General features: G+C 45.3%; 1 protein-coding gene across 2 annotated transcripts in view; it reads left to right on the top strand.

Annotated features, from left to right (window-relative positions):
* Positions 1–10,134, top strand: part of AFF1 (AF4/FMR2 family member 1) — a 67,200-nt gene extending 57,066 nt beyond the window's left edge. For both annotated transcript variants that reach the window (XM_039710367.1, XM_039710366.1), the window contains 8 exons: positions 556–647; positions 1,230–1,293; positions 2,102–2,238; positions 2,468–2,539; positions 3,147–3,240; positions 3,343–3,386; positions 4,155–4,399; positions 7,026–10,134. In XM_039710367.1, coding sequence (XP_039566301.1) covers positions 556–647; positions 1,230–1,293; positions 2,102–2,238; positions 2,468–2,539; positions 3,147–3,240; positions 3,343–3,386; positions 4,155–4,399; positions 7,026–7,147 — 870 coding nt within the window. In that variant the 3' untranslated portion in view covers positions 7,148–10,134. The remainder of the gene's footprint in view (positions 1–555; positions 648–1,229; positions 1,294–2,101; positions 2,239–2,467; positions 2,540–3,146; positions 3,241–3,342; positions 3,387–4,154; positions 4,400–7,025) is intronic.
* The last annotated feature ends 4,440 nt before the right edge of the window (positions 10,135–14,574 follow it).

Genomic DNA, 14,574 nt, shown 5'->3' with positions numbered 1-14,574 from the left:
TGTAGCTTGTTTACAAAATGGTTCATGATCCTTGCAGCTGATTATTTGCATTTCTGGGTTGCAAAATTTGATTACGTGGCTGTTTACTGGAGGCTCGGGCATGTGGTCTGGGATGTTGCTCTGTGTGTGTTAAGCCAGACTGTGGACACTCTATTAGCTGGCTCTAACTGCTTGCTTTTTCCTTTTCCCTGTAGTTACTAATGGGGAATCAGCAATTGTTGTGTGGTTAAGGTGGAAATAAGTGTGAATAGATCTTACTATTCTGCCTTGGCTAGAGGACATGAAAACTGTGCTGCTTGCAGCCTCACTGCTCTCTTAGTCATTGTGCAAGGAAACCTGCTGCTGAATTTCTCTGAGCTTGGGGAAAGTTTGAATGGTGTTAGGCATGACAGGCAGACAGGTAAGAAGCAAACAGGGGTTGCTGAGGAAGAGAGCCTGGAGAATAGACTATGCTTGGGGCAGATAAACATTTTCATTTGAAATTTAGGAAAGCCAGGCTTTGGAATTGGTTTAGGCATATTTCTCTAACCAGCTTTATCTCTGTCTTTTTTTCAGGGATCTGCAGGTGATGTCACAAAGCCTTTCCCAGTGCCTTCTATGCCAAATGGTACCTCTCAGCCAAGGAGACCTCTGCTCAAGTTTGAAAAGTCAGTTTTTGTTTGACACCCCTCATCTTTACTTGCTGAAGGCATGAGGCAAGGCTGGCCATGAGGCCACCCTGGCTTCTGCTTTTTCATGAGCACTTCTTTGGGAGGAAAGAGAGGGGGAGAGATGTGTGAGATCTGCCCTGTACTGCCTTCTCATGCCACCCACTGCAAAGTAAAGGTTTACAAGGAAGCAAAGTTTTACAACAGTTTCATTTTGAGGGAAGCTGCTAATTAGGGATTCTCTCTTGTGAGCAAGTAACTTGAATACAAGCTTTGGTCTCAGTTAAGTGTGTGGTTGCTGCCAAATTTACTTTGTTTCAATTAAAATTCATTTATGAGTCTGTAGTTGAGAAATGATAGGTGATGTAACTACTGCATTTCCATGGTAATGAGGAATTCAACTTGTTCCCATAGAAGCTTGACCTCTGATGTTTTTATATTTCTAAATGTAAATTTTCAGTATTATTCCAACATATATTTTTTAAGAAATCAATCAACCTGTAGCATCCTCTAGATAAGAAAGTAAAACTGATAATTATCCTACCCTTTTTCATCTGTTTTTCCTCTCTGTCCCCAATTTAGGCAACATTCAAAGGAATACTACATTGAACAGGCCCAGAGGCTGAAGCACAAAGCTGATGCAATGGTAAGTCCTGACCTTGTGCTGGGAATGCTGACCAGCTCCTGCACTCAGCCCTGGTACCTGTGTGTGTGGGAATGAGGTTCACTGGCTACCATGGCTTCCACACTCCATGGAGTGTGTTCAGTCATGTGTTGGGAGGCTGTCTTTATTCGCCAGATGTTCAGATGTTTCTCTTGGATGCAAACACAACTAGAGACTGGGATTCAGAACTGGCATTGTCTAGGCTTAGCTTTGCTAAGAGCTATAAAAGCATCCTTGGAAAACAGATGGAACAGTTAGTTTTAAAACAGCTAAAAAAGTCAGGAAAGTCAGGATCCTGGCAGTTATTGAGTTGCTGGTGACCGAGACTTGGAAGTGGCCTTGGCAGATCTGATTTTTTCTTCTCTGTGCAGTTTAACAGTGTGCACAAGTGAACATATTGTTTGCTAGTTATGGCAGATAACTATCTCAGTCAGATAATGTCTGTTTGCTACTTTCTGTTTACCTGTAAAAATGAAGTGAGGGAATGCTGCAGCGGGAAATCCCCCTGTGAGGCAAGCCTCCAAGACCAGACAACAGTGTAAAAAAAAAGTGAAGATAATAAACTGCTCAAGGAAACCATTGAGCAAAGAGAGACAAATGGAGCAGACAGAGATGAAGACTGGGATCACATTAAGGGTTCTGCTGAGAACCCTTTGAGTTTCACCCAGAGGCCAGACCGAAGTATTTTTCTTTCTTCAAATCCTGCTTAACTAGAAGAAAAGAGAATTCAAGTATGATTGAGAGAAGTGTGTTTGACCTTAGTTAAAAAGTGAGAATTTTCTTCCCACAGACTGACAAGACTGGAAAGGCCTTTCAGTACCTGGAGGCTGCCCTTTTATTCATTGAATACGGGATTGCCTTGGAATCAGATGTGCCAGAACCCAAATCAGCTTACAGCATATTCAGTGACACCATAGTTCTCATCAAGTAAGTGGCCTTCAGGGTGACAGTTTGGCATGTTTGGAGGGGAGGGCATTCTGACACACAGTCCTCTGCTCAAGATCTTACAACGTTCCTTGTGCCAGGACTAAGGACTTGGGACAGGTTTCCTGACTTTCCAGCTGTTTTTAAGATAGTGGCATGCACTGTTTTTCATTGATTGTGGGGCTTCAGAGCTCTGGTTGCTGACAAGGTCCTGTTTATTTTGTTTCCCTAGATTCATTATGACTTTGAAACCATTTGCAGACTCCTCAGTCTCTTCACACGGAAAAATCTTTGCTGTGTTACGGTGAGTAACTGTGCTTCTGTTCCTTTGTGCATTGCTTTGAAACTGAGGAAAAGGTCCATTGCTTCCAGGGGGGAAGGAATGAGTTAAATGGGAGTTAGAGTTATGCAAGAAGAAAAAAAAAAAACCAATATAAAAACCAGAATGAATTGAAACATCTCTAAAGTAAGCTGGGAGATCACAAGGGACCACATGTACAAGGCACAGGCTTTAAAATTTGATCTCCTGGTAATTTGAGAGCACATAAGGGCTTTCACCTAAGGTGAAAGAATGTGATTTGGCTGCCCATGTTTGAGCTGTGTAAGTGAAACTGTAGCTGAACATGGATGAGGCACTTCTGGATGGGGACTTTACTCAGCCTTTGGCACCTTTGAGAGCCTGGGCACCTGTTTGTATGAAAGACCAGAGAAGGCCCTTCCTTGTTTGCTTCTTTCCCTTGTGGTGTTTTTTTTTTTTTTCCCCACAAAGTCTCTTTTTATCATGATCAGAAGGAGGAGAAATTTTGACCTTTCCTGACCTTCCAGTAGAGCTGAGTGTGCCTGCCTCCATCCCTCAAGGCTGATGAGGGCTGGGTACAAACACTGACACTCGGGTGTGTTTCTGTCCACAGCATGCGCTGCCAGTCCATTCTGCACATGGCAATGTTTGGTTACAAGAAGGACACTGCAATGAGGTATTCCAGACTTCTGAATGACCACTTCAAGGTAGGGCACAGGTATCACTAAGCTGCCAGCTGGATGGCTGTGGTAGTTACTGATGTCAGCTGAACAATACAAAACTAACTAGACTTTTATTCCTTGCTGCAGAGTAATTTCAGAGTAATACAAGCACCTTCTCCAGGTGTTGCAAGGTAAGATTTAAAAATTTGTTGTCATGTGTCTGTGTTTCAGTGACAATGAGTAAGAGCTCTTCTGTGTTCTGTGGTCATTTCATGTGGCAGACAGGAAATGAAAGATTCTTTTGTTTTTCAAAATCTGTAGCTGAGAGAAGGTTGTTTGGACTTAGACAGTGGTGCTGATTCCAGTTACATTTTTTTGGCCACCTTGTTCATTGAGAAGTAAATGTCCTCTTGAGAGCAGTGGTGGAAGCCCTGTCATAGCAGTGACTAAAATTAGGTTGGTTGAGGTGGTGGGGGTGTGATGAGCCAGGCTGTGTCTGGAAGGCAGCCGGCTGACCACGTTTATCTGCCCTGGGGCTATAAATAAATGTGTGTAGGCTGACCTGGCTGCTCTAAGGAGCTGCCAAAAGCTGCAGCCTCCTGGGAGGGGAGCTTCAATGTGCCTGATTTGGAAGGCATTAGGGAAAACACTTGGGTAATCTGGTGAAGACTTTCACAAGTAGGTGTAGATTTTGGAAGACAGATGAGTGGCCCTTTTCGGTGTCTGGTCCCACATTTTCTCTTGTTGAGTGGAGTCCTTTTAAATCACTTGCAAAAACTTGGCCTTGCCCTCAAAGTACAACTGCTTGTGCTGTAGCTGAACACATCTCACTTTTCAGCAGTCCATTCCATGCTGCAGGCCTGGGTGACACCGGATAGTTGCTGGCATGAGGCAGCCTTGTGGAAAGATGTTTAGCTCTGAAGCTGAATGTTCATGATGGTGTTTCTTTTCTTCTGCAGAAGCACAGGCTTGCCTTCTCCTCTTTCTCCAATACCCTCTCCTGCTGGATCTGTGAGTTCTCAGCCGGGATCAAATGATAGCAATGGCATTGGCCACAGTGGCATTGGCAATAGCACTGCCTCTACTGTCACTGTCTCCTCTCATATCTCCAGTGTCACCTCTTCCTATGTCAACATCACCTCCTATATCCTCCACGCATACAAAATTTGGGAAGAGGCTGATGCACTGGCCAGAAAGAATAAAGGTAAGTTTTTGCCCTTTGTTTTTTCTGTCTCATGCCGTGGTTATGTGTGTATTTGCTTCAGTCCTGACATTCAGTGCAGCAAGCACCCTACCTAAAGTTCAAAGCGTGAAATATGTTGAATATCTCTGCCAGGGCACATTGGCACAGATACTTGATGGTGATATATTGATGAGTGTTCCCATTAAAAGGTTTTCTTGGCTTCCTCAAATGTCCAAGAGCTAAGGGGTGAGGGTGTCGAGTGCAGGAAACCAGCCAACTTGCTTCGTGGTAACACAAGAAGCGTAAAGGGTTTGGGCTTTTTCTGTCTCTCTTTGGGGTACTGAGCTTTTCTGAGTTGGTTCATTTTGTTTAAAAATATCATTTTGGCCTGTAGCCTTGTGTTTTAGCTTTTGTCAAATTTCCAGGTCATTTTGTCTTGAAAGTGGTGAAGCTGGCTTTTCTGCCTAACAGAGAAGCTGAGCAGCACTTGAATTTGAGTCCTTGCTGGGCATGTGCCCAGTATTTGCCAGCAGCAATTCCTAGAATTGCTGCAACTTTTTTATTTTACAGTTTTGTTGTTTAAAATGTTGTATTGTCCTTCAGTTCAAGTGGTGGTGAGTACACAAAAGCCACAGGGAGGGTGCAGTGCAGCCTGTGACCTTGTCATCCCACATGGCCTCAGCAATGTCATTTTCCATACAACACAAAAGTTTTGTGAGCCAGTGTGGGTGAAGAGATGCATTGCCATGACCTATTGGCAAACTTGCAAAAGAAAATAAGCACAATGTGCCTGGCTGGATTGTTGGAAGGCTGTAAAAATCCTCACCCTAATGAGGCAGTTGCTGAAAATCAAAAGGCTTTCCAAGTCACCTTTGAATAAAAAAATGGTTGTTGGCTGTTCTCTGAGCAAATCCGTGCCTGCAGCAGTAGTTCATATGTGGCATTTTTGATTCTGTCCTCAAAAGGCTGATAAAAGACTGTCACATAGAAGCAGTGGATGGTGCTAATAAGCCAGAGGAGTGAGTCATGGAGGAAAATGTGTGGGAGGGCAGCCTGAGTACAGCCTTGCATCAGTCAAGACTAAACTCAAAACGTGCTCTGTTGGCTGGTCCTGATGTAGGGGGATGATGACTGGGGTACTAAATACTCTGTAGGGAGAGAATCTGTGCAGGAGACCCCTAAATACTCATGAGGACTTGGTGGTAGTGTCACTGTTCAGGACAGTTGGAAGCACTTCAGACCTGGAACTCACTGATAATCAGTGTAATGTACAGAGAGTGAAAACACAAAATTAATAAAAAAAGGCCACATCCTTGATTATTTTATGCAATTCATAGGGCATAAGAAGAGGAAGAAAGAGCAGCAGCCTTTAGCTGTCAAGATCTTATAAGCAGGGAAGTCCTAAGCTATTGGAAAGCAGTGAGCTGTAGCTGCTGTCCAAGTCACTGGTGCAGAGCTGAAGTGCCATCTGGAGGGTCCCCTGACAGGTGCTAGCTCCTCACTGGAATTCAGAGCAGCACTGTGGATCACGAGGCTGTAACAGGTTGTCTTCATGCTCTGATCTCCCGCTGCAAGGACAAGCTGAGGCTGTAGGCATGGATGTGAAGTCCCTCTCCTTTCACATGATGCTGTGCTGACAGATCAGGTCATCTTCTGTTTGGTCAGACAGGGACTTTGAATTCCTTCTATTCCCCATGGAGGGCATGGATTATGTAAACAAAAGTAGGAAAATCAGAGGGAATGTGTTCGCTCCTTCTGCATTGGCAAGCATTAGAAAGGAAGTGTTGTGCATTCTGCTTCTGTGGAGCTCCTTGCACAGCCAAGCAGAATTTTTCCACCTCTAGCTTCAATCTTTGGATGTCAAAAAGGAGAGCTGAGAATGGCCAGTTTCTGAAAAGGTATTTAGCAACATGTTTGAGCTGAAGAGTGAGAGATTGGGCCTGTGTCAGTGGGAGGCAGGCCATGCAGGAATGTCTTGGAAAGGTGACTGCAAAGGAATAGGTGTGAGAATTTCCCACAGCCCATGGTCACCTGCACAGATGATTGCCAGCACAGAGCAGGGCTTGCAGCCTGCCAGCCCCTCACAGCAGGGTCAGATTGCTGCAAGAGCCACCTCCTGTGCAGGAGGAGTGGGATGCCTGGAGCTGGTGGTGGGATGGGAGGAATGTGAGATCTGCCTGGCATGTTGGGCTATAAGCAATCCAAACCAGAGCTGTATATATACAAATATATACACAAATAGACAAATCCTGATTATCTCCAAGGCTTGAGGATGGACGAAGGAAAGGGACCACAGCTGGGTGCTGCTCAGGAGGACACTCCAATTTGTCCCGTTTAGAATTTGGGAGAAACTTGAAGCAGGGACTGTGGTGCAAACACCCAAACTTTTGCTGCCCTACCACGGAGTCTCTGTGTCCTTTAAAGTCAGGACATGAGGAGGTGTCTCAGTGTGTGTAAATGTTTTCCTGTTGCCTGCATTGCATGCTGTGCTTGTCACCCTTCCCAGCCCTGTGACACTGCCGAGCTGTAGCACTGTTTAACAGGACTGGCCAGCTGACTGTGCTGCTGCTGTCACTCCTCACCTGTCAGGTGTGCCTGGTGTATGAAACCAACCAAATGTTTTCTCTCTCTCTCCCTTTTTCCCCAGAGTTTTTTGCTGAGCTCAGCAGAGCGACGAGTGCTCTGGCACTGACCAGTAGCCTGACAGACCTGGTACACTACATCAGACAGGGATTACAGTGGCTGAGACTGGAAGCAAATATGCCTTAACTGGTTCTCCAGGTGGTTAAATACCTTGAAGTTTTTTTGCACTTTTGAAGCCTCAGAAACAGTTTAATTTTTGTTTTAATTGTTCAATACAAAGCACCTGCAAGGGAAAATATTTTAAATAAAGTTGGAAGTTATCTGGCTACACTGGAAAACCCTTGAACTGTGTTTTTCTAGGGTAGCACTTTGCTACCTTGAAAAAGAAGAGACAGAGGATGGCACCTTCCTTTAAAACGATGAAGTGCAATGAATTGTCTCAATGGCCTGATGTATTGATGGTCTATAAACATTTCTTTTACAAATAACCAGCAGGACAATAATTGCACACGATGCTGACAAGAAGAAAATCTGCCTCCAGAGGTGGTTATGCAACATCCCTCAGTCTGCAGCAGTTGTGTGCCCAGACAACATGCCAGAGGAGTTGCTTTTGCAAGCACAGATGCAATCTTTGGTGTCTTTGTTCCTCAGAGAGCAAGCAGCAACCTCATCGAGCACCGAGCAGCGTAACGTTACAGGAAAAGCAGCAAAAGGATCTGCTCTGCCTGCTTTCCAACCTCACCCTCCTGCTTTTGTCAGCCAGCTGACAAAACTGAGGAAGCCACTGCCTTCAGTGCTGCAAGTTTTCTTTTCAAGTCATCACTGCTTTGGTCCTCCTTGCTGTGCTGCCATGCACATCCATGCCCCGGGCACTCCAGCTGTGTTAGTGAGGGGCTGGCTCAGCTCTGGCCTTGAAAGCCAAACACAGTTGGGGTGGCAAAACGACGTGGTGTGTTTGGAATAGCTCTGCCTCTTTGCTGAGAGATGTCACCATGAGGATTCTTTGTGGGGCTGATTTTTTGTCATTCTGGTGGGTGGGAGTGGAAAGCTGCACTGGTTCACTGTGATTGCTTGGACATTGTTCTAAGAGCTTCCATGGGAAGGAATTGCTTATGGTTAAGGAGGGATTAAGTGGCTGAATGTGGAACATAAGATAAATTTTGCATTGGATATTTGCCTGAAACCACTGGGGATCTTGGTGAATATCTAAGAGCAGGATTTGTACCAAAGTAGGGTCTTCTTCCTGTGTTCTCTCAGCTATGCTGTAGGATGGGCCCAGTGACTTAGAAACCTGTCAAGGGGACAAGAAAGGGAATAATGAGCTGTTTCCAAGCATTATTTTCCTCGTCACAGTATCAGTGAAGGCAGCACCCCTGGCGTTTGTGTATTCAGTGAGTTTACACCCTTTCCTACCCAAAGATTCCTTGTGGTGTGACAGCAGCATCCTGCCATCCTCATACGCAATAGTGTGCCTTAGCCCGCTGGTCCCCTCTCACATCCCTCACCCTCTCTCTCACAGACCCCTGGGACTGGAGAAGGGAAGGATGGTATCCCAAAATAATTATGTTTACCAGAAAGAATTAGCTCCCTTTTCCACATTCTGCAGATGTGCAGAAGCACCCCCTTTGTAAAATACCTGCTCATGGGTTTGAGGCTCATGAAACCAGACAGTGATTAAATATCAGCAAAAGGTTTGCATTTCCAGAAGTAGCTTCTGTAGAAGTGGCCCCTGCCATGGGGAAGCTTGGGCTCTTCTTGACTCTGGGAGGAGGTGATGGGAGTGTGCTGGTCCCGAGCACTCCTGTCACCTTCCCTGGCAACGCAGGACCACCGGGATCATGGCTGCGCCCTTCGCACCTTGATGGGATTGGCCTTTTAGGTTCACTTTGTTAAAACTTCAGAGCATTTCAGGGATGAGCTGTCCTAACAAGTGGAAGGAAGATCCATGGCCCCCCTCCCCATTTTACCTGTCAAGCTTTGCTTGCACTCCTCCCCCCTGGAGCAGGGTCAGAGAAGGGCTCAGCATTAACTGTTTTGTTCTCAGGAAGTGTGGGGATGGGCAGCCAGCCTGGAGGCTGATGTGCACTTTGGAACTTGATCCCAGGCTGGTGGATCAATGCCACCTTTGGACTTTGTCTTCAGACAAAGCTATTTCTAGGATCATCAGCTGAGGAGGAAAGATGAAAGCTTTATTAAACTTGGAAACCACTGTGGGAGCCTGCAGGAACCGTAGCAGAGTGTGAGGGGAATGCACAAGGGGCAGCAGGGACAGGAGTGTCCTGGTACTTTCGTTCTGTGTGCATCCATGTCCCTCCCTGCTGCCAGGAGAGCTGCTTGTTGCTGTGCAGAAGTGGTTGTGTGAGGGCTGCTGCCATTGCCAGGACCAGCTCCCCTGGGCTTTGAGGGAAAGAACATCCCGGGCAGTTTGTGTCACAGGCCTGTGGGGGCTCTCTGGGGGCTCTCAGTTCAAAAGCAGTCTGTGGGAGCATCTCTCCCAAGCTCCACAGCAGGAAGCTAGGTTTTGTTGCAGGACACAGAGAAAGACTGTTCAAATAATAGGAACTTTTAAGAAAAGCCATCATATTTCAACCTTGAGCCAGGTCAGAGGCCTGCAGAGGGTTCAGAAGGAAGCTTATCATTTTCACCTGGGCCTATTCAGGCCTTTAAAAAAAGCAAACAAAAATTAAATAGAAACAAATCAAAAAGTAGCAGTGGAGGAAATAGCATTTGCCATTCAGAAGCAAACCATTAATCCAAGGAAAACCAGGGGAGATTGTTTAATCCCAGAAAGAATGGAGGCAGCTATGGTGGCAAAGCAGCATCATTTCCATGCAATATTTATTTAAAATAAATAATAATACATGCGTTGAAATTGTCAAATATTCTATTTTTAAGATGCCATTTATTTAATAGTTGAAAACCCCACTTACATGGAGATGGAGATCTCTTGTGTAACTGAAAGTCAAAGTCTGACTGCAATGTCCTTGTTTTTGGTTTTGTCCTCTCCCCTCCCTCTTGGTTTCCACGATAAATCTGTACATCTTATTTTGGGGATGTATGTCCCTATTGTATATAACCTTTTTCTGCCCTGTGTGTGATGGAATTTCTGAGATGGTTGATTCATATGGGGGAAATAAACAATAAATGAATGTTTGTTATGAGGTGTTTCAAGAGTCCTTGTGTTCTCAGCTTCTTGCAGAGAAATTCTAGTGTGGCTTTTCTCTGAATGGACTCAGTGTTTCCCTTCTGGATGAGGTTTAGGTATGAATTTCTGTACAAGAAGTCTCTTGTTTCCTTTGCTGCCCCATTTGTCCATTGCCCTTTCCTTAATGACCAAAAGTGGTGCAAGTGTAGGTGCTCAGAGTGGCAGGAGCATCATGACTTGGGACGTGTTCCTCCTGCCCTCCCAAATCTGATGCAGGGAAGGCTGTGCTGGGCCAGCTGGCTCTGAGCCCTCCCTGGCAGGAGCAGCCACAGGTTGGTTTCAGCCAGTCCAACAAGGGACATTAAGAAATCAGGAGACAAGGCACAGAATGGTGGCTGGAGGCTCGTGCTCTGTGTTTGCCACAAAGGTGTTGTAGGGCTCAGTTTGTGGATTGCTTTCTGAAGGACTGTGAGGAGGATTTCCTTCAGGGAATCCCACAGCATTTCATGCCCTGTGGTAGCAATGTCTCATTGGTTGTGCAAGGGGATCTCTGCTACGGCCTTGTACTTTTCATTGGAGGCTTTTCCCACTTTCTGTTTTCCAAGTTGTTCCTTGGAAGAATGGTTTTGGCATCTCTGTGCACTACTGGGGTACAATCTGTGATTCGGGTCTGTTCTGCAGCAGGCATTGCCCCAGGATGTTTGCTAATCATGGATGTGGTGTTCTCGGGCACTGTGTGGATCGTAGGGATGCTGACACCTGGGCAGTGCCCACTGGGAATGCTGCTGCTCCAGGTGCTGTGCACAGAAGTGCACTCTTGGATTGTGGTCAGTGCAGGGCTGGGGCAAAGCAGGGAGGGTTAATTTTGGGGGTGGGATGGAGATGGGGTTGAACATGCGAGCAGGGAGGGCATCCAAAAGCCAGGCAGGATGTGGGGCTGTAGCAAGTGTTGGCTGCCCAGCTTGGCTTTCTGCCCAGGGCAGTGGCCCCCCTGGGCTAACACAACCAAAAATATTTTTCCAATAATATTTTGTTGTCGTTTCTTTAATTATTGAGTCTTTATTGCCCAAACCTAATTTTGCAATCCTGTTTAATTTATTTTGAGATTTTTTTTATTGATTATAGATGAGCTTGCGATCTGCCTTTGGCTTGGCTTATCCCTTTCAAAAACAAATGTCATTTTTGGCAAATCACCTGAGTTTGAGTCGATTGCACTTTGTCAGCTCTGTGCTGCTCTCCAAACACTAAAATAACCCCTTGGCAGCCTGTGCTTCCTTTACATTAATTGCAGTTTCAGCAACCCCTGTCACAAAAAACCAACTCTGTTCCTTGGCTATCATCAACTTTCTGAATGTGTTTCCATAACCTTTGTGTTCCTGAAACTTGTGCATGCTGCAGGAGCAGTGTGCACTCACTGCTGCTTTGTGATGTCTTCTGTCAAGGTGTGGGGTTCCCAGAGTTCCTGCTGGGTTTTCCTCCTCTCCTGCTCAGTATTGCTGAGATTTTTTTGGGGTCTAGCCCTTCATATTCAGCATTAAGGTTGTGTTTTACACTGTCAGAGGCATCTGCAAAACTTGTGGATTGTTTAGTGAAATCTTGATTTTACTGCTGGCCAGTTCCATATGAAGAAATACTTGCAAATGGAAAAAATAGTTCAGATTTTTTTTTCAGTTTCCAAGTAATAAAATGCATCTGTTTTTCACTTGTTCCATGTGGGGTTTTCCCAGATGCCTGCTGTACCTTTTCATTTGGAAACTATAGCTGTGGTAAATTCAAGTCTTTGTTTAAATTTTCATTTGAAAGAATCAGAAAATCCTGTCAGCTTAACAACTGTAAAGGAGTAATTATTTGGACAATGTAGTGTCTTGGGTGAAGTTGGAATCTTTTGGACCAGGGAGGTTGTGGGCAAAAGGCAGCTGGGCCCCAGCCCAGGACATGGCAGGCTGGTCAGAACATGAAGGGCATGAGGGCTGTAAATCTTGCAGTCAATGTGCAAAATCTTTTCTAAGATTTTTGTCCCACCCAGCTGGGAGAAATGAGCCTTTTACTTTGATTATATTCAGTGCTAAGTGGAACAGTAAGCTGAGTGAGGGCAGTAGATTAGAATAAACAGTCTGGCTGAGGCAGAAGGGGAAGAGAAATCTGCACATCACGGGCACAGCATTTATTTTAGCACCCTAAACCTGTCTCTTGACAGCCAGTGGGTTTTCTGTGATGATTATTGAACAAGAGGCAAAAGGTTGATTGTATTTCTGTAGCAGTGGAGGAGAAGAATTACTTCAGACAGAGGCATTACTTCCCCCTGCTGTTATTTTGTGTAAGGGCAAGAGTTGCCCTGGAAAACAGAAAATCCCACACTGCAGTTTGGTAGCTGGCACAGCACAGTTCAGTTTGATTTTTTTTAAGGTTATGTCTCTTTGACCGAGATGATTTCATACCACATTCATTCACCATCTGATGGGCAGAAGCCTTTTCTTACATGAATTCTTTCAGGAATTAGCTGTACTCTGAAGGAAATGTAAAGAATCTGTGAATCATAGAGATGAGTTGGACTGCTACAGCACTCCAAGTTGCTTTTCTCATCCCATTAACCAATAATTTACATGTGAAATTCTTGTTGCAGAGGCCCTGCTCCAGGAGTTCTCCTGTCTGGACTGGTAAAGAGCCTCCCTGAGTTTCCATCACTGCTCGAAATGCGCAAGTCACAGAACTGAATTTCTTGCCACCTTTTTTCATTTAATGCCTGAGCTGGGGCCTTTGGACAAAGCATCTGCACGGTCTAGCCATGGCACCTGAGGGCTCCCTGAATGGCTCCTTCTCAGCTGCTGGGCAGGGAGCAGGGGTTAGCTGATATTCCTTGTCAGAAAGCCTCTCTGTGCAAGGTAATGCTCTGCTTGTCTGAAAGGCAGGGAAAGGACAGGCACTGATGTCTTCTCTCCCTTCCATCCCTCGCAGATCAACAGGAACAACTTCAAATCCCAATTCTTACTACTGCCTCTGTAAGCTGAGAGTAAGAAGTCTTCTCTCCAGGGAAATTGCAGGTAAGGCTGGAGCTGCTGGAGAGGCTGAGCAGAGGAGAGCCTTGTCTGCACAGGGGTGTGAGGTGAGAGCTGCTGGGACAGGGAGCTCACCCTGAGTGGGGTAACTCCTGACTCCAGACTCAGCTGATCCTACAGCTGAGCTGTCACAGCCAGTGGATCCAGGGGAGGATGGTAAAGCCGCCATGGAAAAACCAAAATTGCAGAAGTGAAGCCAAAGCTGTTGATTTATTATTATTATTATTATTTTCAATTTTAATAATCCAGTGTTTTCTGTGACTGTACATTGAGGTATCTCTTCAAATAATTAAATGTATGCAAAGACATCAAGTTCTGCCCATAATAATTTCAATGTTAGTGACAGCAGCATTGGAAGGAAGGGAAGCTCATAAAGGAGGGTAACTAAGGTGTAACTTTTCCAAGCAGCTTCCATGTTCCATTAGAGCAGTTGTTTGCCTGGGGCTTGATGAAGAAAGGCAGAAAGAAGAGGAATCAAATCATTCCAACAAAGGGATACAGAAATCAGTTTGGGTAAATACAGAACTGTAAAAAAACCAGGGGAGAGTCTTTGGAAGAGAAGCTGCTGGAGTTTCACATGTCTGTTTTCCTGAGGTCTGCACCTTAGGGGTCAGAATTTGAGTAAATGCCACCCCCAGCCCCATGGATTAGAAGGTGTTGTTGGCTCACCTAGGCTTAGGAGCAGGTGTGGACAGTTTCTTGTACTGCCAGGTGTCCCCTTCCTTGGCTGTAGGGAATCTCTGGATTAATTTGTGCCCAGATTTATCTCTGGATTAATCTGTGCCCTTGGCTCACTAGGGTACAGTGCAGGTGGATTATCAGCAGCAGCTCGTGGTCAGGAGGGGAGCACTGTCTCTCCCAGGCAGGCTGACTTTGTTTCATCCTCCAGGTGCCTTCAGGGGTTTATTTATGGTATTTTTGCAAATGCTCTGCTGTGTAGTGCTAATCTTTCCTCTGTCTTTTTTTTTGAGATGCAGTCTTGAGCATTTCACCAGGATTTGACGCTGTGATCATTATTTGTTTTAAAAGCTTAGGAACTACAGAAATTGTCATCTGCCATCTTGCTAAACAGTCAAACCATTTCAGTTCAGGTCCAACAAATGCCAGCTCTTACAGATAAGAAGCACTGTGGTAGGGCAATTGATTAGATTTTGCTTGGCTTAACTGCGAGAGGAAAGTTTTAATCCAGGTCATCCTCACTAATAGTCTCAGGCCACAGTATAGAGGTTCCTCAGTTCTGCACTGTGCTCTGCTAAAATATCACAGATTTCTAGAGAGGAATGAAATGTCCTCCCTGCAGATGCAAGAATGCTTTTTCCAGCTTCTCAGCCACGTTGCACTGGGAGAGACAAGCCCTGAAGCAGTTGATACCAACTGTTTTCTTCTCACATCAACTCACTTCTTCCTGCAAA

This window comes from Passer montanus, unplaced genomic scaffold, assembly GCF_014805655.1.
Source record: "Passer montanus isolate IOZ18808 unplaced genomic scaffold, ASM1480565v1 scaffold23, whole genome shotgun sequence".
NCBI classification, from domain to species: Eukaryota; Metazoa; Chordata; class Aves; order Passeriformes; family Passeridae; genus Passer; species Passer montanus.
Note: the sequence above shows the minus strand (reverse complement) of the source record. Positions and strands in the feature narration are given on the sequence as shown.